We start from the raw sequence: 22,659 nt of genomic DNA, 5'->3' as shown, positions 1-22,659 counted from the left end.
GTCACTGTTCTTGGGGCTGGAAATGTATCGGGGAAGCCTTTTTGGGTGTACAGGGGCCAGAGGGATTTAGCTAGGAATACAAAAGAGGGCACAGCCCGTGCGAAGGCTATGAGCCCTGATTATTGGGGTGCTCGCATTGGGGAAGAGGAAACCGGAAGCGAGTTTAGGGTTTGGGAAGGCAGAGAGCGAGAGCAGCGGGTCGCGTGTCGACGGGCTCGAGAATCCAGGCTCACTGCGCGTGCGCCGAGCTCTGGGCGGGGCAGGGGCCAGGGAAGGGGCCAGGGGGCGGGGCTACGCGGTTGCGTCACGCGGCGCACGTCGCCGCGCGCCTGCGCTCTTTTCCACGTGCGAAAGCCCCGGACTCGTGGAGTTGTGAACGCCGCGGACTCCGGAGCCGCACAAACCAGGGCTCGCCATGAAGCCAGGTCAGGCTGGGGTGAGGGTCCGGGGTCAGGGACGGAGGCCGGGCGGGAATCCGGGTGCCAGGCCAGAATCGGAGGGGTGGGGCCTTGGCCTGGGGGCAGGGGTTCTGAGCACGGGTTCCAGTCTCCTGTGGGAAGGGGGATTCTGATTCCAGCAGGTCTAGGGGTTTGTGACTGGCTTCAGAGGTCACGGTCGTGAGTCGAAGAAGGCCGTGGGCCTGGCATTGGGGGTGTTGACGTGGGGTTCGTCTCATTGAGGCCGTCTAATAGGGATTTTGGATATTGGGCAGGAGGCGGCACTCAAGGGTCTTGGGCTAGAGTTTGGATTCAGGCATCTGGAGTCTTGGATCGCTGGGCGTGTTTTGGGAATCAGGCTTGGGTCGGAGATGGAGAGTTCCTGACCTTGGGTCCTGGAGCTGTGTGTGGGAAGCCCCCATTTGCCTTCCCTGTCGCTGCCACCACCACCATCCCCTTATCCCGCATCCCAGCTTTTCCAAGTGGGCCGGAGTGGATGAGGACTCCCCGGTTGGCCGTGTGCGGCGCTCTCCGGTTCACTTTCCCGCCTTCTGCACTTACAGGGGGGCGGATCCCCGGGGATGGAGTGGAGATTTGGGGATTAAGATTTCCACCTCCGGGGCGAGACTTAACAAGCTCGGCATTAGTCTGGGGTGGTGGGGCGGGTGGTTGTCACAGGAGGTAAGTAGTTTTATTCTTAAGATTTTCCACTAGATTCTGCTGAAACCACTCCCCTCATGGTGGAATGATGAGGGGGTCCTGGCTTTGACAGCAGAAGGGCCTCAGTTCAGTGTTTCAGCTCTTGCTCAGCTTCTTAGCCTGCTGTGTGAACTTGGGCAAGTGGCTTTACCTCTCTGAGCCTCTGTTTTCTCATCAATAAAATGGCGCCAGTTAGGATTAAGCGACGTTAAAAAAAATAGCACAGTGCTTGACATATAATAGTATTAGCTCTAATTGTTACCTTTATCTTTCTCAAAGAGAACAAAATTAGAATCCTTCTCGGTGGTGCCTGAGCACTTCCTCCATCTGGCCTGCCCAACCCGCACTCATCTGTGTGAGAACTTGCTTCATTGAGTTTGGAGAATTTCCACCATGGCCCAAAGGGTCTGTTTTCCTAGTACAGGCTTTCTTTTTCTTTTGTGTGTGTGTTTGTGTGGAGAGATGGGGGTCACCTGGCAGAAGATTTGTGGATCTGTGCCCTTCTCCCAAGTTCCCTTTCTCTTCCGTGTTTGGGGATCTCTTGATGAAGTGGGGTGGGGGATTGTAGGCCAGGTATGCTGAGATCCTGGCTTGCCTGCAGGCATTCTGGTCTGTGATTCCCTCATAAATGGAGGATACCCGTTCTTCCAACCTTCCTCCATTGTGTGGTAGAATGTGAAGTTGTAAAAGTTGTCAGGTGTTAGCTCTTTAGTAAGGATTTTAGCCTGAGTGAGAAAAGAACCCTTTGGGAGATTTTTGAGCAGGGGCGTGGTGCAGTCTGACATTTTTAAAAGGGATTCTTTTTGCTTCGATGTGTGAAAGACCTCAGGGTGGCAAAAGTGGAAGCAGGCACATTGGTGGGAAGCTTGTTGCTGTAATCTAGGAGATGGTGTGGTGGACCAGGATGGGAGCAGTGGACATGCTGACAGTTTTACATGCTTTTGAAGACAGAACCAACAGATTGTATGTGGGTGTGTGATCGGAGTCAAGGATAACCAAGGGTTTGGGGGTGTGTAACTGGAAGGATGGAATTGCCATTTTTGAGATGGAGAAGGCTGTGGAAGGAGAGCAGATTTTAAATCAGGGGGTTTATGGACCCCCCTCCCCCCAAAAAAAGAACTTACTGGAAAAGTTTGTGTGAACATGTGTTTTTTCTGAGGAGTGGGTACTTTTGGTACATTTCTCCCCAAAAGCTCCAGGACCTGAAACGGATTGAGATATTTTGAGTATCTGGGATTGAAAGTTTACACTCATGCCCACTCCGCCCCAAGCACATGCCAATACTTCCTTTCTGTTAGGCCTGGGTTGAGACTTTCATAAGCCTAGCTGTGGCATCTCCCCTAAATGAAGGTCTTGGCTTTGGAAAACTGTTGGAGGGCTTGGGCAAGAAAATTGAGATCTGAGTTGCTGTTTCAAAAACAGCACTTATTAGTTGCTGTGTGGAAAGTGGACTGTAGGGGGAGTAGAACATTAAAAAGTGAACAACTTAGTTATGTTCTAGAGTTTTGAAAAGGAAACTTCATTTTAAAAGATCAAATTAGGAGTAGCTATTAAAAGTTACATTTTCATCTTTAATAGAAAGATGAAAAAAGAACTAACTGGAAAAGTTTGTGTGAACATGTGTTTTTTCTGAGGAATGGGTACTTTTGGTACATGAGGAGGGAAGAGGAGACGCGTACCCCTGAGTTTGAATGATGATGTTCAAAGTAGGTGCCAGATAGTATACATGTGAAGTGCTCTGTGTGTACAAGTCATTTAATCTTTACAACCCTATAGGATGAGCACTGCATTTTTTTTATTTTTATTTTTTTGATACAGAATCTCTCTCTGTCACCCAGGCTGGAGTGCAGTGGCACCATTTCAGCTCACTGCAACCTCCGCCTCCTGTGTTCAATTGATGCTTGTGCCTCAGCCTTTTGAGTAGCTGGGATTACAGGCATGCGCCACCACGCCCAGCTAATTTTTTTATATTTTTAGTAGAGACAGGGTTTCACTATGTTGGCCAGGCTGGTCTTGAACTCCTGGCCTCAAACTGTCCGCCTGCCTGGGTCTCCCAAAGTGCTGGGATTACAGGCATGAGCTATGGCGCGTGGCCTGGCACTGTATTGTCTCCATGTCTTACAGATGAAGTTTTCAAGACCCCTATGAACCTTCCTTACTAGGGTCGAGAGTGGCAGCAACATTGCCTATCTCTCCATATGGGATACTTGAGGGGAGTGACCGGCACTTCCCTGGTCACCATCTGATGGATCGTGTGCTTTCTGAACAAATAGAGGGTGCTTTCTCCTTGAGGCAGGGCCCAGGGTTTAAGAGTCATCAGCTCAGTGCTCATTTAACATTTATTGAGCCCATACTTTGTGCCAGATGTTGTGCAGGGTTTTGGGGATGCGGTGGTGACCAAAACAGTTAAAAATCCCTGCCCATTTGGAGCTTGATCTTAGTGGGGGAGGCAGGTGGTAATAATATTAAAAATGCCATGTGTGATAATTGATTTGAAGGGAAATAAAGCAGGGTAAGGGTACTGTGGCCAAAGTAGGCCCTTCTGGGGAACTAACATTTTATCAGAGACCAGAATGCAGTGAAGGAGCGAGTGAGCCATGCACATGTCTGCAGGAGCCAGGCAGTGGGAACAGCACGTGGTAAAGATTTAGAAGCTGGACTGTGTATGCTTGGTGGGGAAGAGCATGGGGCCCAGCATAAAGAGAATGAAGTCAGGGAAGTCAGCACAGGCCAGATCCTTAGGATGATGATACTCAATGTGGGCTGCACCTTGGAGTCACCTGGAGAGCTTTAGGGGAAGACCTTGCGCCCAGAACAATGAAATCAGAATTTAAAGCCTAAAGATTTTAGGCTTTGATTTCAGGCTTTGTAAGCCAGGGAAAGGACTTTTTATTTCATTTTGGATGTGGTGGAAAACCACTGGAGAGATTTGGGCAAGGGCATGATGAGATCTTACTTGCTGTTTTAAAAATAGCATGTATTAGCTGCTGTGTGAAAAGTGGACTGTAGAGGGAGTAGAAGATTAAAAGTAAACAACTTTTGGTTGTTTGGGAGTTTTGAAAATGAAACCGTTCATTTTTAAAGATTAAATTAGGAATGGCTGTTAAAAGACACATTTTTTATCTTTAATACCATTAAGGTGCATGAAGGGTTCGTAGGACAAGATCATAATGTATCTTTACAAAAAACATGAGCAAGGCCGGGCGCGCTGGCTCACGCCTGTAATCCCAGCACTTTGGGAGGCTGAGGCGGGCGGATCAAGAGGTCAGGAGATTGAGACCATCCTGGCTAACACGGTGAAACCCCGTCTCTACTAAAAATACAAAAAAATTAGCCGGACATGGTGGTGGGCGCCTGTAGTCCCAGCTACTGGGGAGGCTGAGGCAGGAGAAAGGCGTGAACCTGGGAGGTGGAGCTTGCAGTGAGCCGAGATCGCGTCACTGCACTCCAGCCTGGGTGACAGAGTGAGACTCCGTCTCAAAGAAAAAAAAAGCAAGCTTATGATTGAATAGATTACATCATGTGAGAATGTGAGATAATTTTAAACCACTAGTTTTCCAACTATTTTTTTTTAACTTGTGTGATTTAGTACTTCTGAGTTTTTGAAACCAAATCAGAGAAAATATTGAATCTGTTAGCACCAGAGTTCTGTTTTAAACGTTGTTTTGTGCTAATGGTGTTTGCTGTCCTGAACTGGTAAGAATAAAGCCTGTCTGAGTCTGTTATTTCTTAAACATTTCGATCTTACTGACAAGTCGCAAACTACTTGTAAAGTGCAGCCTATCCTTAAATGACAGTTTGTTCTGCTTTTTCTTGTTTTTCCCCTGAGCTGAGAGGGACTTCTTTAAGCTTGGAAGCAGGGAGATGAGTTAGGGCTGACATCATCCTGTATTCCCCTCTGTTTTGGGGCTGGGGTTGACACTTTTCTTCCAGCTCCAAGGTCAGGAGTGGGAGAGTATGAAGACGTTTGCAGAGTCTAGGGGGCCCTATTGTCACAGCATGTGCTCGTATGCAGGGCTCACTCTTCACAGTAATTAATATTGACATGGAATGAATTCTGTGAATCTGCTATGCAACCAAGGAAACCAGGATATTAACAGTAACCTACATCTATTCATGTACTCCTCCCCTATCCCAACCCCATATTAATATCTCCTTCCCATTCACCAATATCATGAGTTTTACATTTCTCATTCCCTTGCTCCTTTTCTTGGGCAGTATGATTGTGGCTGGGTGTGGTGCCTGACACCTGTAATCCCAGCACTTCAGGAGGCCAAGGCAGGAGGATCACTTGAGCCAGGAGCTGGAGACTAGCCTGGGCAACATAGTGAGACCCCCATCTCTACACTATGGGAGTAGTGGCACACACCTGTAATCTAGCTACTTCAGAGACCGAGGCAGGAGAATTGCTTGAGCCCAGGAGTTCGAGGCTGCGGTGAGCTGTGATTGTGCCATTGCTCTCCAACCTGGGCGGCACAGCAAGACTCTGTCTCAAAAAAAAAGCACTAAGCAAAAAAAATTATTATGATTTTAACATTTATTAGTCTGTTGTGTATAATTGAAGGTCATTTTCATGATCTTGATTGTGAATGTCTTCTATTTTATTTGCCCATTCTATTGATGGACATTTGGGTTAGTCTTCACTTTTCTTTTGCTGTGGACATTCTTGGAAATGTGTCCTGCTGTACACGGGCACATGTATTTCAGGTTTCTCACCTGAGAGGTATTGCTGGGTACAAGGTGGTTTAACCTTTTAAGCTTCATTGCCCTGACTCCTGTTTTGTTTCCCCCACAGGATTCAGTCCCCGTGGGGGTGGCTTTGGCGGCCGAGGGGGCTTTGGTGACCGTGGTGGTCGTGGAGGCCGAGGGGGCTTTGGCGGGGGCCGAGGTCGAGGCGGAGGCTTTAGAGGTCGTGGACGAGGAGGAGGTGGAGGCGGCGGCGGCGGTGGAGGAGGAGGAAGAGGTGGTAAGATTGGCTAGGGGTTACAGAGGAGGCCTTCCTGAGGCGGGGAGCGGGGAGGGCGGAGATTCAGGATCTTTCTCTCCTGTTGTACCTCTCCTTTATAGGTGGAGGCTTCCATTCTGGTGGCAACCGGGGTCGTGGTCGGGGAGGAAAAAGAGGAAACCAGTCGGGGAAGAATGTGATGGTGGAGCCGCATCGGCATGAGGGTGAGTGAGGAAGGCAGGGAGCCGGCTGAGCTTCGGGGCAGGGAGAGGCTGGGGGTCCTCACCCCTGCTCTGATCCCCTCACCCAGGTGTCTTCATTTGTCGAGGAAAGGAAGATGCACTGGTCACCAAGAACCTGGTCCCTGGGGAATCAGTTTATGGAGAGAAGAGAGTCTCGATTTCGGTGAGAACTGGGCCCCTGTCCAAGCCACCAGGGTCGCAGCTGAGGGTGTAGCCAGTAGTCTGTGTCTGCCCTCACCATGTGTCCTGCACGTGACAGCTGGAGGATTGTCATAATATGTAAACCACACTGTCTACTCCCTCATCCGCCTTCTGTGACTCCCCACTGCCTTCCAGTTAGACTCCTGAGTCTTCACTCAGGCCTCCAAGACCCTGTGCATTCCAGTTCCCCCTCCCTGCCCCCTGGCTTTGTCTCCTTCACTAACTCTCTGACCAAGTGTCCTCCAGCCACCCTGGCCTTGCTGTTCCCACTCCCAGCTCTGTGGGAGGCTGCGTCCTTATCATCTGCTTCTCCAGGCTGCGTCACACCACTCTGCGGGTCAAGGCATCCCTCACCGCCCTCCCCTGTCCTGTTATCCTGTGTCATTTTCTTTGAGGCCAGGGTGTGCCTGCCTTGGGAATGTCCTTCCTCAGATAACTTGAATGGCCCCTTGCCTCCTTCAGGTCTGATTTGGAATCTGCCTTTCAGCCCCTCCCTGGCCCCTTTTCCCATTTTCACCTGCTCCTTGCCCTGCTTCCCAAACTTCGTATCTTCTCTCCTGGCTTTGTCTTCTCTCCTTAACACCTGTCACCATCTCATATGCCATGTTGTATTTAGTTAGTTCGGTGAATACTTACACCTTCTGGGCAGGGATCCTTGTTTTGTATCCCCAGCGCCTAGAGCAGGGTCTGGCACACAGTAGGTGCTGGCACAGTGCATGTTTGTTGAACAAGTGCTGGTTTTACTGTTACTGTTTGTGTTTATTCTCTTTTGCTGCCCTTTGGGTCAGTCACCTCCATGAGAGGGCAGTGACTGCATGTGCATGGTCACTGCTCTTTACTCATGTTGAGTTCTTGTGCAGTGATAGGACAGCCCAGTTCCTTTCAAGGCTCCTAGGGTTAAAGGCAGTGAGGTCCTGCAGAAGAGCCTAGCACTGACTTCCGTCCCCATCTCTCATCCAGGAAGGAGATGACAAAATTGAGTACCGAGCCTGGAACCCCTTCCGCTCCAAGCTAGCAGCAGCAATCCTGGGTGGTGTGGACCAGATCCACATCAAACCGGGGGCTAAGGTTCTCTACCTCGGGGCTGCCTCGGGCACCACGGTCTCCCATGTCTCTGACATCGTTGGTCCGGTGAGTGAGTAGATGGAGAGTCAGGCAGGAGGTAAAGGCTGCCTCCCTTCTGCCAACCTGGAATATCAGGGTTTGACTGCTTGCCTGTGCTGTGTGACTTAGGGCCAGGCCCTTTTCTGTCACCGTGCCTGTGAGTAAAAGGAGTGGCTTGAACCAGATAATGTCATTCAACCTCACTCCTGGGTTCTTGGCCTCAAGGGAAGAGATGTGGGTGTGGGGTGACCAACCTTAGAGAGACAGCTGGGAGTATAGATACCAGACTATTTGATTTGATGGGCCTCTTTAAAATTTTATGCTGCTAAAACCTGCTCTTCTGGTTTCTTTAGAAAGAACCAGGAGATCTTCATGGTTTCTGAGCCTGTACAGGCTTCCCATTTAGAGGGCCCCTGGCACCCACGTGTCCCACTCTGTTACCCTTTGTTACTTTATGTGTTTATAAGCTGTTAAGTGTAGTGCCTTAAAACCTCAGGCTTTGGCCAGACGAGGTGGCTCATGCCTTTAATCTCAACACTTTGGGAGGCCGAGGCAGGTGGATCACCTGAGGTCAGGAGTTCGAGACCAGCCTGACCAATATGGTAAAACCCCATCTCTACTTAAAAATACAAAAATTAGCTGGGTGTGGTGACGTGTGCCTGTAGTCCCACCTACTCGGGAGGCTGAGACAGGAGAATTGCTTGAACCCAGGAGGCGGACGTTGCACTAAGCTGAGATCGCACAACTGCACTCCATCCTGGGCAACAGAGTGAGACTCAAAAAAAAAAAAAAAAAAAAAAAAAACACCTCAGGCTTTAATCAGGCAAGTTACCTAACCCATCCAAGCCTCAGTTTACCTGTCTGGAACATAGACTTGTGAAGATTAAATGAGTTAATTTCTGAAAGGTGCTTAGAGCAGTGGTTGGCCCATTGTTACATCATCTCTGTGCCTTGGCTTCCTGGTTTTAAGCCTCTGTTGGGAACCTGGGCTCTCAGGCAGATGGGATTGGGTACTTTTGCTACTTGCTGAATAACTCTTGGCCAGTGACTTTATGTCTGGACCTCAGTTTATTCATGTGAAAAATGGACATGATAACAATAGTCATTAGATGGTAGGGTTTTGATTTGGGGGTTGGAAGAGATGCTGTGTATAGTGTATGGGCCTAAAGTAGGCACTCCATGCATGAGAACTAGCATCACTGTTCATTAATTTTTAATTTATTTTAGGATGGTCTAGTCTATGCAGTCGAGTTCTCCCACCGCTCTGGCCGTGACCTCATTAACTTGGCCAAGAAGAGGACCAACATCATTCCTGTGATCGAGGATGCTCGACACCCACACAAATACCGCATGCTCATCGGTGAGGGGTCTGGGGGTGGCCCCGGTGGGGTAGGACAGGCCACTGCAGGCTTCCTGGAAGAAGCCAGTGGATCTCTGATTCGGATGGAGTTGGAGTGGATGAGCAGACCTCTTGAGTCTGCAGGAATAGAAAGGGGTAAGGGGAGTTAGGTGAGGTTGTGGAGGTGGCAGCTTGGCTTCAGAGTCTTGGAAGCCACCCTTGGAGGGCCAACCTCTTCTCCTTCAGTCTCCTCCCCATCTCCTAGGTCTCTTGTACTTCCTGCCTCTTGTATTTATTACACTACCCCTCCATAAAAAGCCTCCTTTTGGGGGTCCTAATCATTGTCTGGTGAGAGCATATCCCAGAAAACTAAGCATGGCTTGATCTGGAGGGGCCCACTGTGAATATTAATTACTTTGTTTAAAAAAACATTCAAAGATATAATATAAAAGTTGAAAAGCCTTATAAACCACCGCCAGAAGTAACTGATGAGAACAATTTGATGTCTGCTTTTCCCAGGTTTTAAATAATCAGTTTTCATTATACCACCTTTTCATTTTTTGAAAAGTCACACTGGCTTAAAAACATTATTTTTCATTCTGCTCCTTTTTCTTTCTGTATTTTATTTTTCCCATGCACTCATACCATCCCCTTTGTTCTGCAACTTGTTTTCATTTCACAGTCCTGTGGACACTCTTGCCTATAAGTGCTCACTCACTCTTACTTGTCTTTTTGATGACGTGTCTATCTCCCCACCAGACCTGGGAGCGTCTCGAGGGCAGGGTCCGGGTCTGACTCGTCTCTATGTCCCCCACGCCCGGCCCAGGGCTGGCCACAGAGTAGGTGGCAACCATGGTTTACAAAAAGAGTGGATGAATGATGTGACTGTGGGTTTTGGACTCATCTTGGGACACTGGAGGGAGGGGGACCAGTGGAGGTGGGGAGTGAAACTGGAGGCAGGGAGAATCTCCCAGGAACCTGCTGGTGATGGGCATAGGCCCCATGGGAGGATCTGGGGTGATCCCTGTGACTCCAAGTTTTAACTGCTGCTCCTTTCTCCTTAGCAATGGTGGATGTGATCTTTGCTGATGTGGCCCAGCCAGACCAGACCCGGATTGTGGCCCTGAATGCCCACACCTTCCTGCGTAATGGAGGACACTTTGTGATTTCCATTAAGGTGCGGGGTTTGGAAGAGTCTAAGATGGGGTGGCAGTGTTCTAGGGAGGTATCTTCTCTATCTGTATCTGTCAAATAGCCACCCAAAACAGAGGGGCCAAGTCTGCAAAACTATAGCTTTGGATTTAAAGAGGCAGGAGAGTGCAGCGGTCAAGTGCAAAATTGAGTCTGACCATCTGAGTTTAATCCCAGCCTGCTGTGTGACTGAGCAAGTTACTTAACCTATATGCCTCAGTTTCCTCACTTATGAAATAGAAATATTAGTCTAGTCTTTTTCAGGGTAGATGACAGGATCAAATTAGTCAATATAATATGAAGTGTTTAGAAAAGATCCTGGCATAGAATAGATACTAGATAAAAGCTAGGTGCATCTTTCACAACATTTTTATTTGGAAATAATGGAGAACTCTCCCATGCACCCTTCACAAGGTTCACCATTTGTTAGCCTTTTGCTACATTTGTTTTATTATTCTCAACTGCATTATTACTATTATTAAAGAAGAGGGAGTAGAAATAAGCCAAACAATTCCTGGGTATAAAATTTAAGCACTGGCTTTTAGATAAATAGGACTGTTTAAGGCTTCCTGCTTCAAATCCAAAACAAAACTAAAAACTTTTTTTTTTTTTTTAATTTGAGACAGAGTCTCGCTCTGTCACCAAGGCTGGCGTGAAGTGGTGCAATCTCAGCTCACTGCAACCTCTGCCTCCCAGGTTCAAGCAATTCTTCTGCCTCAGCCTCCTAAGTAGCTGGGACTACAGGCGTGTGCCACCACACCTGGCTAACTTTTATATTTTTAGTGCGGCCGGGGTTTTGCCATGTTGCTCAGGCTGCTCTGGAGCTCCTGAGCTCAGGCAATCTGCCTGTCTCAGCCTCCCAAAGTGCTAGGATTACAGGCACGAGCCACTGCACCCAGCCAAAAACTTTCATTAAGCCTTTTATCACATTTCCTAAACCCGAGTGTCTTAGCCCATTTTATGCAGCTATCACAGAATGCTATAGACTGGGTAATTTATTTATTTTTATTTTTATTTTTATTTTTTGAGATGGAGTCTTACTCTGTCACCAGGTTGGAGTGCAGTGGTACGATCTCGGCTCACTGCAACCTCCACTTCCCGGGTTCAAGCGATTCTCCTGCGTCAGCTTCCCGAGTAGCTGGGACTACAGGTGTGCGCCACCACACCCGACCAATTTTTGTATTTTTAGTAGAGATAGGGTTTCACCGTGTTGACCAGGATGGTCTCAATCTCCTGATTTCGTGATTGACCCACCTTGGCCTCCCAAAGTGCTGGGATTACAGGCATGAGCCACCACGCCCAGCCTTAGACTGGGTAATTTATAATGAATGGAAATTTATTTGGCTCCCAGTTCCAAAGGCTGGAAAGTCCAAGATTGGAGGTCTGAATCTGGCGAGGGCCTTCTTGCTGTCATCCATTGGCAGAAGGTTGAGAGCAAGATAGAAAGGGGGCATAATCATCCTTTTAATCAGCAACTCACTCTTGTGATAATAGCATTACTCTATTCAGGAAGGCAGAGCCCTCATGACCTGAATCATCTCTCAAAGGTCCCACCTCTCAACTCTTGCATTTAAGGGTTAAGTTTCCAACACATGAACTTTGGGGGACACACTAGAACCATAGCACTGAGTTTTACTTGAATTAATAATGAAAACATCTGGTTTAAAGAGCACACAATAGAAAAACAGCCCAAAGCCCTGTTGTAGACATTAGTCCTTTCTCCTCTTTAGGCCAACTGCATTGACTCCACAGCCTCAGCCGAGGCCGTGTTTGCCTCCGAAGTGAAAAAGATGCAACAGGAGAACATGAAGCCGCAGGAGCAGTTGACCCTTGAGCCATACGAAAGAGACCATGCCGTGGTCGTGGGAGTGTACAGGTGAGCAGGGGCCCAGCAATACACCAAGACAGACATCTCTGTCCCTTGCACCCCGAGTGCCATGATCCTGGGGACCCTCCTTCATCACCTATCTTCCTCTCACAGGCCACCCCCCAAGGTGAAGAACTGAAGTTCAGCGCTGTCAGGATTGCGAGAGATGTGTGTTGATACTGTTGCACGTGTGTTTTTCTATTAAAAGACTCATCCGTCTCCCATGTCTGCTGCTCATTCCTCCCCTTGACCTGCTGACACAGGGAGCACGCACCCTTGGTCAATTTTGCGGGGTTGGGTAAATTCTCACTCGGTCACAGAGCGCATGCTCCGTTTCTAGCTGCCTTTTGCGCAGCGGCAGCCGGTATTTCGGTTCTTGGGTGGGATTGGTAGCTCGCTGCGCATGCGTGCAGGTAAGCGGCCATCTCGCGCAGGCGGAGTGTCAGTGTGGGTCACGTGAGGGGAGCGGAGAGGGAGGGATGGGGGCGGAGTCCAGGGCGTGGGGGGGCCGGTTTGTTGTGGTCGCCATTTTGCTGGTTGCATTACTGGGTAATCGGGGCCCTGGCTTGCCGCGTCCGCCGGATACCCTCAGCCAGTGGGCAGGTCTGAGCTCGGGCTCCCCGAGCAGTTTGAGTCCCCTTGCCCGCTCCTTCAGGTAACGGCGCGGGGACGGGTGGGGCGGCAAGCGGTCGCAGGGAGGTGGGCAGGACGGGATCCGCCCTGCTCCCGTCGCCGTGAGACTTAGCACGAGGCCAAGGGAGGAGAGGAGGGGGGTGGCAGGCAGGTGCGGGCCCTGCCTGGCTATTCATAGTTGAATTCCTGGAACCGGCCAAGCCCGAGGGAGCAGTTGCAGGAGGGAGGCTGGGAGGGGGTAGCCGGGCCCCACTCCCGCCCTTTGTTTGGGCTCAGCTCCGCGGGCCGCTTCTTCGTCGCCTAGCAACAGCTGCCCTAGGCTGTGATTGGCTGAGCTCTTGGCACCAGCGACCAATGGTACAGTTGTTGCCATGGCAGGTGCCGATTGCCAAGCTCAGTCGGGCCCCGCCTTCCGGTCTCAGCAGGCCCAGGAGGGCCTCCTGGGTGGGGGGCGGGACGTCGGGTCCCTAGGGGCTGGTGGCCACTCAGGGTGGGGCGTGTCGCCCCTCCCCCGTCCACCTGCTCTACTCTTCCCCCGCGTGCCCTGGGCTGACCCTTGTCCCCTCCTCTCCCCGCCCCCGGTGGCAGTGGCGGCTGCTGTTGTCACCCACCGGGCCTCCTGTCCCGCTTGCCCTCCCCGCCGCGGGGCCGGCCGGGCCAGAGACAGGCGGTCGCCTTTTCAGCGCCGCCACCGCCGCCATGCTGGCCGCTCGCCCACCCCACTGGGGGCCCCACCGCGCCCCAGCCCCCCGTGGGCCCCGCGCCAGCCCTGACCCGGGTAGGGGGTGGGGGCTGGGAGAGATGATCCTGGTGTGGGAGGGCCCCGGAGAAGAGGTGGTTTTGGGGGGAAGCTCCAAGGGTGGAGGAGTCGTGGAGTGGCAAGGCATGGAATAGGAGAAAGGGATTTGACATGGGGGAGAGAGTGGCCCATGGGGAGAAGATTTTTGCTGTAGCTGACAACTCTGGGAAGAGAGAACCCTATGTGATAACTTGGGGATTTGACTTTGAGGCCCTCTAGGAGTGGACACAGTTGTGGAATGACCCTGGTATAAAGAGGGGTGCCTGGAGAAAGGTCTGTGGTAGGAATATTAGGGTGTGTGTGTGTGTGTAGGGGGGCAAGGAAGCAGTGTAGGGGAGAAAAGGATGATCACTCTAAACTGTGGGAAGAGACACCTCCTCCTTCTCCCATCAGGAGGAGTGGGCCTTGATTGGGATGGGATATTGGAGTAATATGGGGAAGAGCCCTGTTGTGGTAGGGGGAATTGGGATATGGTACAGGGAGACTACCTGGAAGGCTGGTTCCTAATATGGAGGACCTGAAATAGGGAAGCGGTCTTGGCATGATATGGAGAGGGTCCCCTAGGAAAATCGTGCCCTGGTGGATGAGAATGCTGTAGAGATAGGACTCTGTTCTATAGAGGTTCTCAGATAACTTTGGTGTGGTTGGGAGGTCCCCAAGGACGCTGATGTGGTTTTAGGGCTGCAGAGGACTCTGCTGTGGTTTGGGAGGGGAAGACTCATGTGGTTTGGGAATCCTAGAGTTCTCTGGGTTGAGGGAATCTACTGAGAAGGATAGATCTTGAAGTATTGGCCCTGGCTGTGCTACGGGCTGAGATCCTGATGTTCAGGGAAGACTACAGAAAGTGGCATCTTGTGTTAGGGGCCCTGGGGAGGGCCACGAGTAGTGAGACAAGAATGAAGCCTACTCCTCTGCATACTGTCTGTGGTTTCTTTTTTCTTTTCCTCCTCTGAATTATTGGTGTCTTCCTGTCCTCCTTTCCCTGTGATGGCTCATATCGACCCCTGCTTGGCCCCCAATCATTGTCTTTTATGTGTTCTCTTTGTGCTGCCTTAATCATTTACTTGATCATTATTTGTCGAGGGACTGCTGTGCCATCCCCCCCCACCTGGCTACCACTTCTCTGCCCCTTCTCCTCATTGCTATCTGCTGCTCCGTTGTGCCCTTTTCCTCTTCTCTCTGTGCCCTGCCTTTCTCATGTCCACTCTTCCCCGCCTGGCACTATTCACATATCCCCTTGTTCCATGTTGTTTTCCCACTTCCTGTCTGCTCTCAGGTCTCAGCGGCGGTGGCAGCCGAGGTGCAGGATGCAAGAAGGCGCCCCCCGGCCGGGCTCCCGCTCCAGGCCTCGCTCCCCTGCGGCCCTCTGAGCCCACCATGGCCGTCCCACCGGGCCATGGTCCCTTCTCTGGCTTCCCAGGGCCCCAGGAGCACACGCAGGTACGCGTTCAGCTGGCTCCTCACCTGCGTGGTGGTAGGGGGAGGCTGGGGATAGAAAGGTCTCCAGACCAAAAGGTAGTGTGGTTGCCCAAGACATTCTTCTGGGCACATAATGGGTCCCATGGGATTGGAAAATAACAGAGGAGTTTTCAGGCAGAGTCAGGGTTTGGAGAGGCTGGGTTCAAATCCTGATCCAGTGGTTAAATTGCTTAGGTTCTCCATACTTGAGTTGGAGAACTCAACTCATTCTGTGAAATGGGGCCAGTAATGATACCTACCTCACAGGGTTGTTGTGAGGATTAAATGAGTTAATGGTATGCATGTAAAACACTTAGAATGGTGCCTGGCACATAGTAAATACCCAATAAATGCTCACTAAGAAAAGTTCAGAGTGAAAGATCTGGATTGGGTGAATTTGGAGGGGGGTTGAGTCTAAAGGGTCTTGAGGCCAACAGGCATGGGTGGTGAGGGCAAAGCTCTCCAAGGCTAGAGGCAGCGAAGGCAGTGACATGCAGAGCTTGAAGCAGGATGAAGTGGGAGGTCCAGGGGCCAGATCCAGATCCAAGAGCCTTGGGGTGAAAGAACTGTGCAAAGAGTTGGTGGGGGTATGGGTTGAGGCCCAAGGGATGAGGGTAAATTGAGATAGAGGTACTTCAGAGGATACCCAAAATGGCTGGCTTCAAAGTGAAGAATGGGGAGGAACAGAGCCCAGGTTTTCCGTATGATCTCTCCCTCTGAGGTTCAGAAAGGAGTAAAGGTGAGGGGTGAAAGGTCAGAGTTCACTCATTCACACCACAGATCTCTAAGAGCATCCATTGTGTGCCAGGCCCTGCTGTAGGCACTGGAGGTACAGTAAGAACAAGAGAAAGTCTCAGCCCTGGGGGAGTTTCTTTCCTAGACAGGTGGAACAAATACAGACAGCAACCAAATACATGATGTGCCAGCAGCCCTTACAGTTCTTCCTCTTGAGGTCGGAGGTGAAGGCACGTCCTCAGTGCCCACCCCTCACCCTGCCCTGCAGGTATTGCCTGATGTGCGGCTACTGCCTCGGAGGCTGCCCCTGGCCTTCCGGGATGCAACCTCAGCCCCGCTGCGTAAGCTCTCTGTGGACCTCATCAAGACCTACAAGCACATCAATGAGGTGGGCAGGGGCTGGGGGATCCTGGGCTGGGTGCCGAGGGTCTTGTCTGCTGGCATGAGTCACTCACCAGTCCCCATCTCCTGGCTGGCTGGCTGGGCAGGTATACTATGCGAAGAAGAAGCGGCGGGCCCAGCAGGCGCCACCCCAGGATTCGAGCAACAAGAAGGAGAAGAAGGTCCTGAACCATGGTTATGATGACGACAACCATGACTACATCGTGCGCAGTGGCGAGCGCTGGCTGGAGCGCTACGAAATTGACTCGCTCATTGGCAAAGGCTCCTTTGGCCAGGTGTGGGACACCCCCCACCACCCTGATCCAAGGCCCCACTAACATTGATCACACACCCAGTGGTTCAGTGGCTTCAAGTCCCATGCTGGGCCACTCACCCTAGCCCACTTAGTTTTCCTGTGCCTCAGTCGCCTTTTCTGTAAAACACTTTAAATAACAAGACTCAACATAAGGTCGTTATGTTATTTCACGTCCAGTGTTTACACCAGCGCCTGACTAATGGTGCGCACTCAGCTGCGAAGTATGCATAGTGTTCTTGGTGGGTCTCCTTGCCTGGAGGGAGAAGAATGGTGCCTGGCTCTGTCCTGCTCCCACCCCTTTCTTCGTGACATGCCCTGCCCCAACAGGTGGTGAAAGCCTATGATCATCAGACCCAGGAGCTTGTGGCCATCAAGATCATCAAGAACAAAAAGGCTTTCCTGAACCAGGCCCAGATTGAGCTGCGGCTGCTAGAGCTGATGAACCAGCATGACACGGAGATGAAGTACTATATAGGTGAGGCCTGGGACTGGCAGGGCTGTGGGCACCTGGGATAGCGGGAGCTGGAGCCAGTAGGGATGGGTCACACCCCCGCCCTACCCTCAGGAGGAGGCTGATGTCTTCAGAGCAGGGTTTGGTCTGTGCTTCTCTGACATCAGTGATTCTCCTGCTGCTTTTATGATTTTTGTCCTATTTACTTGGTAATGGTCAGAGGTTACTGAGTGCTCACCAAGGGCCAGGCTCTCTTGGAAGCACTTGGAAGTTAACTCACCACAGCCCATAAGGGGAAGGGCATTATTAACAACATCTTGAAGATAAGAAACCTGGGCTTCCATCCTAGTTTCTTCTTCAATAAAACAAACAAAACGGGCTGGGCACAGTGGCTCACGCCTGTAATCCCAGCACTTTGGGAGGCCGAGGTGGGCGGATCATGATATCAAGAGATCGAGACCATCCTGTCCAACATGGTGAAACCCCGTCTCTACTAAAAATGTGAAAAAATTAGCTTGATGTGGTGGTGCGCGCCTGTAGTCCCAGCTACTCAGGAGGCTGAGGCAGGAGAATCGCTTGAACCTGGGAGGCGGAGGTTACAGTGAGCTGGGACCACGCCACTGCACTCCAGCCTGGTGACAGAGCGAGACTCCATCTCAAAAAAAAAAAAAACCCAAAACAAACAAAAAACCAAACCTAATAACAACAACAACAGTTACAACAACAACAAAAAAAAACGAAGAAAGGAAAAAAGAAACTCAGGCATTCAAGTGCTGTCACTTGCATGAGGTGGCAGTTTGTACTAATTGAGCTATAATTTGATGAGGTCGTGGACTCCAGAGCTGTTACTCTTAACATCTGTGCCAGTCTTTCTCCTCCCTTAAACTGATTCCTGCTCATGGACATAAACATCACAACATAATCATAAACAGCAAGTGGATTTTAAAATGGTTTCGTTTGAAAGGAAAACGTAAAGTAAATGGAAATGGAAAACCAGTGTCCTTTGCCACAAAAATGAATACAAGGGAGATGAAAGCAGTGTTATGAAGTTAAATGAGGAAGTGTAGAATGTGTTAGAGCTAGTAGTAACTAATGAAACTTTCTCTTTGGTTTAATTGGAGGGTTTGACAGAGACTTGGAAAGAGCATTAACTTCCTGTGTGAATCTAGTTGTTAGATAAAAAGATTTTGGCTAGCAGATGGTACCCGTGGGGACAGCACAATGTGGCTAGTAATCAAAGAGCGTTGTATGACCCCAGGCCACCACCTGCCCTCTCTGAGCCATTTCTTCTCTGGCCCATTTCCTCCCCTCCCCCGCAGTACACCTGAAGCGGCACTTCATGTTCCGGAACCACCTGTGCCTGGTGTTTGAGCTGCTGTCCTACAACCTGTACGACCTCCTGCGCAACACCCACTTCCGCGGCGTCTCGCTGAACCTGACCCGGAAGCTGGCGCAGCAGCTCTGCACGGCACTGCTCTTTCTGGCCACGCCTGAGCTCAGCATCATTCACTGCGACCTCAAGCCCGAAAACATCTTGCTGTGCAACCCCAAACGCAGCGCCATCAAGATTGTGGACTTCGGCAGCTCCTGCCAGCTTGGCCAGAGGGTAGGGGGCGGCCCGGTCCTGGGAGCAGGGCTAGTAGTTTGGGTGGGGCAGAGCCAACGGGAGGCTTAGGGGCGGGGCTTGGCTGGGATGGGATTATTAGGAGCCGTGGGAACTGAGGGATAATGCTTGGGGTGGGGGTGTGAATATACTGCCCACTAGGATGGGAAGGGTGAAGCCTGAGGGGCAGGGCCCGTTTTGAAGCTGCCAGATGTGAACAGGGTGAAGTTGGGTTGGGTTTGAGCCAGGGGTGCTGCCTCGCTAAGTTTTTGTATTCTCTGTTCTTAAAGCTGAGGATGGAGGTGGAAGGCTTCAACTTTGCAGCTCTGTGTGAGCTGCCACTAAAAGTGACGATGGTATAGGGCTTATGGAATGTCAGCCTCTGCCTGGTGACCCAGAAGGGCCCAGGATCCGGGTTGGGGGTGGAGATCAGGGTCTGTCTAGGCCAGCAGACTCCCCAGATTGATAAACAAGATGGCACCAGTGGCTCCCAGAAAATTGGTGCTGATAATGGCAGGATTTGGAGCCTCAGTCCCCATTTTGTCAGCAAGAAGCCTGTCCTCAGTTGGGTCCTCTTAGCTTTGGGGGTGTCAGTGGGACCAGTAGGGGAGGCTGGGTCCCTTGACGATTACCCTTTTCCCAGATCTACCAGTATATCCAGAGCCGCTTCTACCGCTCACCTGAGGTGCTCCTGGGCACACCCTACGACCTGGCCATTGACATGTGGTCCCTGGGCTGCATCCTTGTGGAGATGCACACCGGAGAGCCCCTCTTCAGTGGCTCCAATGAGGTGTGCCCCCAGGAAGGGGTGTGCTGGAGGTGGAGGGGGTGGAGCCTGGCTGGCCTGATGACCCTGACCCCTGCCTACTCACAGGTCGACCAGATGAACCGCATTGTGGAGGTGCTGGGCATCCCACCGGCTGCCATGCTGGACCAGGCGCCCAAGGCTCGCAAGTACTTTGAACGGCTGCCTGGGGGTGGCTGGACCCTACGAAGGACGAAAGAACTCAGGAAGGTGCGGCCCCTGCCCATGCCACTCCTCCCACCCCGTGGCCCCTCACTCACACTTGGGGCTCTCTCCCCCTGCTCCCTCTCCCCTGTGTCTTTCCCTCCCTTCCACTCCCCCTTGTCTGTCCTTTCCTTCCTCCCCTGCCCACCCCATCTCCCATCTCTCCTTCCCACCCCACAACTCTTCTTAGCTTTTCTTTCCACTTTCTCTCTTGTGCCTCTGTTTCCCCGTGTGTGTCTCCCTGCCCCTCCTGCCCACTGACGGCCACTCTCTTGCCCCCCCTCCCACCCCCTCCCTGCCAGGATTACCAGGGCCCCGGGACACGGCGGCTGCAGGAGGTGCTGGGCGTGCAGACGGGCGGGCCCGGGGGCCGGCGGGCGGGGGAGCCGGGCCACAGCCCCGCCGACTACCTCCGCTTCCAGGACCTGGTGCTGCGCATGCTGGAGTATGAGCCCGCCGCCCGCATCAGCCCCCTGGGGGCTCTGCAGCACGGCTTCTTCCGCCGCACGGCCGACGAGGCCACCAACACGGGCCCGGCAGGCAGCAGTGCCTCCACCTCGCCCGCGCCCCTCGACACCTGCCCCTCTTCCAGCACCGCCAGCTCCATCTCCAGTTCTGGTGGGTGCCCAGGTGCCCAAATGGGGTACAACAGGGGTGGGGGCTGCTCAGGTTTGGCCTGTCCTGGGGGACCTGGTTACTGGGTGTTCACACAAGAGCTCCGAAACTGATCCTGAACTGTAAGATGATGTGTGGGATGGGAGAGCTCCAACTGGCCCTGACACAATCACTGAAATTGGGCTCAGAGCCCTGAAACTGGTTCTGACTCTAAAACCCAAAACTGAATTCCAACCCAGAATCTCAGAATTGGGCCCGGTGCTTCAGATGGGCTCTGCTCTTGAAGCCTGAACCTGAGCCTGGGCCGTGACCTTCCCTCAGCCATCCCAAAACCCACTTGCCACCTTCTCTCACCTTATGCCCCTTCACCTCTCCTCCCTGGCACTTCCAGGAGGCTCCAGTGGCTCCTCCAGTGACAACCGGACCTACCGCTACAGCAACCGATATTGTGGGGGCCCTGGGCCCCCTATCACAGACTGTGAGATGAACAGCCCCCAGGTAATGGGGCTTTGGGGGCTTTGGAGGTGGGTGGTGGTGCCTGGGGCTTAGAGACCAGGGTCTCCATCACCCATGGCTCCTTTGCTTTTTTAGGTCCCACCCTCCCAGCCGCTGCGGCCCTGGGCAGGGGGTGATGTGCCCCACAAGACACATCAAGCCCCTGCCTCTGCCTCGTCACTGCCTGGGACCGGGGCCCAGTTACCCCCCCAGCCCCGATACCTTGGTCGTCCCCCATCACCAACCTCACCACCACCCCCGGAGCTGATGGATGTGAGCCTGGTGGGCGGCCCTGCTGACTGCTCCCCACCTCACCCAGCGCCTGCCCCCCAGCACCCGGCTGCCTCAGCCCTCCGGACTCGGATGACTGGAGGTCGTCCACCCCTCCCGCCTCCTGATGACCCTGCCACTCTGGGGCCTCACCTGGGCCTCCGTGGTGTACCCCAGAGCACAGCAGCCAGCTCGTGACCCTGCCCCCTCCCTGGGGCCCCTCCTGAAGCCATACCCTCCCCCATCTGGGGGCCCTGGGCTCCCATCCTCATCTCTCTCCTTGACTGGAATTGCTGCTACCCAGCTGGGGTGGGTGAGGCCTGCACTGATTGGGGCCTGGGGCAGGGGGGTCAAGGAGAGGGTTTTGGCCGCTCCCTCCCCACTAAGGACTGGACCCTTGGGCCCCTCTCCCCCTTTTTTTCTATTTATTGTACCAAAGACAGTGGTGGTCCGGTGGAGGGAAGACCCCCCCTCACCCCAGGACCCTAGGAGGGGGTGGGGGCAGGTAGGGGGAGATGGCCTTGCTCCTCCTCGCTGTACCCCCAGTAAAGAGCTTTCTCACATGCCTGCCTGAGCGTTTGCAGGGCCTCGGCTCCCCTCACCCGACCCTCAGAGGCATGGTGGGGAAGGGGGTTTGCAGAGGGGGTGCTGGAGGAGCTCTGGTGTGGAGACGTCTCTTGTGGGGAAGCTGTGGCGCGTGTTGCAGGCATGAGGCTGCAGGTCTGGGGCACCAGCATTCTAGATAGATCGTGGACAGGATCCTGGCCTACATTTGCCTTTTCCTGGGTAAATAGACCCTGAAAGGGTAAAGGTTCAGCTCTGGCCTGTCTCTGGGAAACAGGTGCCCTAATAAGCCGGGGCGTCCGCAGACTTAGCACAGGAGTGGCTCCTCATGCCAAGCAGGCGTCCAGTAGCAGCTGAGTACACTTAGGAGGCTTTGTTGGTGCCATCTGGGGAACAGGCAGACAATAGGTACAGACTCTGTCCCCACGTGTACTGTCCAGCTCTTTGGAATCATCGCGAAACAATGTTTTGAGATTCTGAGACAAAAAGATTTTCCCGGGGTTCCAGGTAAGTGGTCCTGTTTCCACGGTAATTTGGAAATGTACGTCTCCCAACCGGCCAATCAAGAGCCCAGTTCAAAGGGTACTGTCTGCCACCACTGGGGCTCGGCGCTTTGTGGGAAATGAAGTTCTACTTAGCAATCGCTTTCTGCGGTGTTCGTTGGGGAACTACAGCAACCAGAGTTCTTTTCTCTCCGGCTTGGGGGCGGGTCTTCAGGCAGCCAATGAGCAGTCTGAGGTCCCGGGGCCTGGATGTTCATGGTGTTTAGGAGGTGGAGAGAAGGCCGTGATTGGGTGGCTTTGGCGCAGGTGTTGAGGTCTCCGAGGTGTGCAGAAGGTGGGTGCGGCGCCGTCCCGGGAGAGAGTGCCGGTTGTCGCTCACAGTTCCAGAGCGGGCAGTAGACGCCGAGGCCTGAAGGGGCCCCAGCACGCGGACATCACGGGCCGCTGTGCCTGGCCCGGCTTGCGGGAAGCCCCGCTCAGTGGGAGAGACAGGCAAGAGCCCGTTGCGGACCTATGTATGTTCACTAATGGAGGCGGCATGGAACGCGGTGGGAGCCCGAGGAGACCTTGGTAGGAAGATCATCCCGGAAAACTAGGAGCTGTCTGAGCTGAGACCTGAAGACGGAAGGATGTTTTGGGGGTCGGGGGCGGTGTGGTGGAATGGTTTGCGCAAAGGCAGAGAGAAACAGCCTGTTGTGTGAACATGGACTGCAGGCGATCTGGTGTTGGTGATCATACTGAAAATTCTGTATGAATGAGATGTGGAAGATTTTCTTGATCATTTAGGGAGCTTGGATTTTGT

General features: G+C 52.5%; 2 protein-coding genes across 14 annotated transcripts; both read left to right on the top strand.

Moving 5' to 3' along the window:
* The first annotated feature begins 281 nt into the window (after positions 1–281).
* FBL (fibrillarin) lies at positions 282–12,244 on the top strand. Of its 2 annotated transcripts, none has more exons than XM_016935931.2 (9): positions 282–425; positions 5,932–6,099; positions 6,204–6,305; positions 6,392–6,486; positions 7,485–7,655; positions 8,856–8,988; positions 10,032–10,144; positions 11,889–12,034; positions 12,140–12,244. In XM_016935931.2, exons 1-9 carry the CDS (start codon positions 416–418, stop codon positions 12,162–12,164), a joined length of 963 nt encoding a protein of 320 aa, XP_016791420.1. In that variant the 5' UTR covers positions 282–415; the 3' UTR covers positions 12,165–12,244. The 2 variants fall into 2 exon arrangements, with proteins under 2 accessions (XP_016791420.1, XP_016791419.1); XM_016935930.2 differs by having other exon boundaries at positions 285–425; positions 5,932–6,102.
* Positions 12,245–12,438: 194 nt separating this feature from the next.
* DYRK1B (dual specificity tyrosine phosphorylation regulated kinase 1B) lies at positions 12,439–21,353 on the top strand. Of its 12 annotated transcripts, none has more exons than XM_054674076.2 (12): positions 12,439–12,466; positions 14,734–14,897; positions 15,919–16,038; positions 16,139–16,327; positions 16,675–16,822; positions 18,118–18,404; positions 19,045–19,191; positions 19,276–19,416; positions 19,713–19,748; positions 19,833–20,028; positions 20,417–20,523; positions 20,617–21,353. In XM_054674076.2, exons 2-12 carry the CDS (start codon positions 14,835–14,837, stop codon positions 20,986–20,988), a joined length of 1,806 nt encoding a protein of 601 aa, XP_054530051.1. In that variant the 5' UTR covers positions 12,439–12,466; positions 14,734–14,834; the 3' UTR covers positions 20,989–21,353. The 12 variants fall into 12 exon arrangements, with proteins under 12 accessions (XP_054530051.1, XP_054530054.1, XP_054530053.1 ...); XM_054674077.2 differs by having other exon boundaries at positions 12,443–12,472; XM_063801668.1 differs by having other exon boundaries at positions 12,449–12,680.
* The last annotated feature ends 1,306 nt before the right edge of the window (positions 21,354–22,659 follow it).

The sequence above is a fragment of the Pan troglodytes genome, chromosome 20 (genome assembly GCF_028858775.2).
Source record: "Pan troglodytes isolate AG18354 chromosome 20, NHGRI_mPanTro3-v2.0_pri, whole genome shotgun sequence".
NCBI lineage: Eukaryota > Metazoa > Chordata > Mammalia > Primates > Hominidae > Pan > Pan troglodytes.
This window is presented reverse-complemented; position numbering and strand designations above follow the sequence as displayed.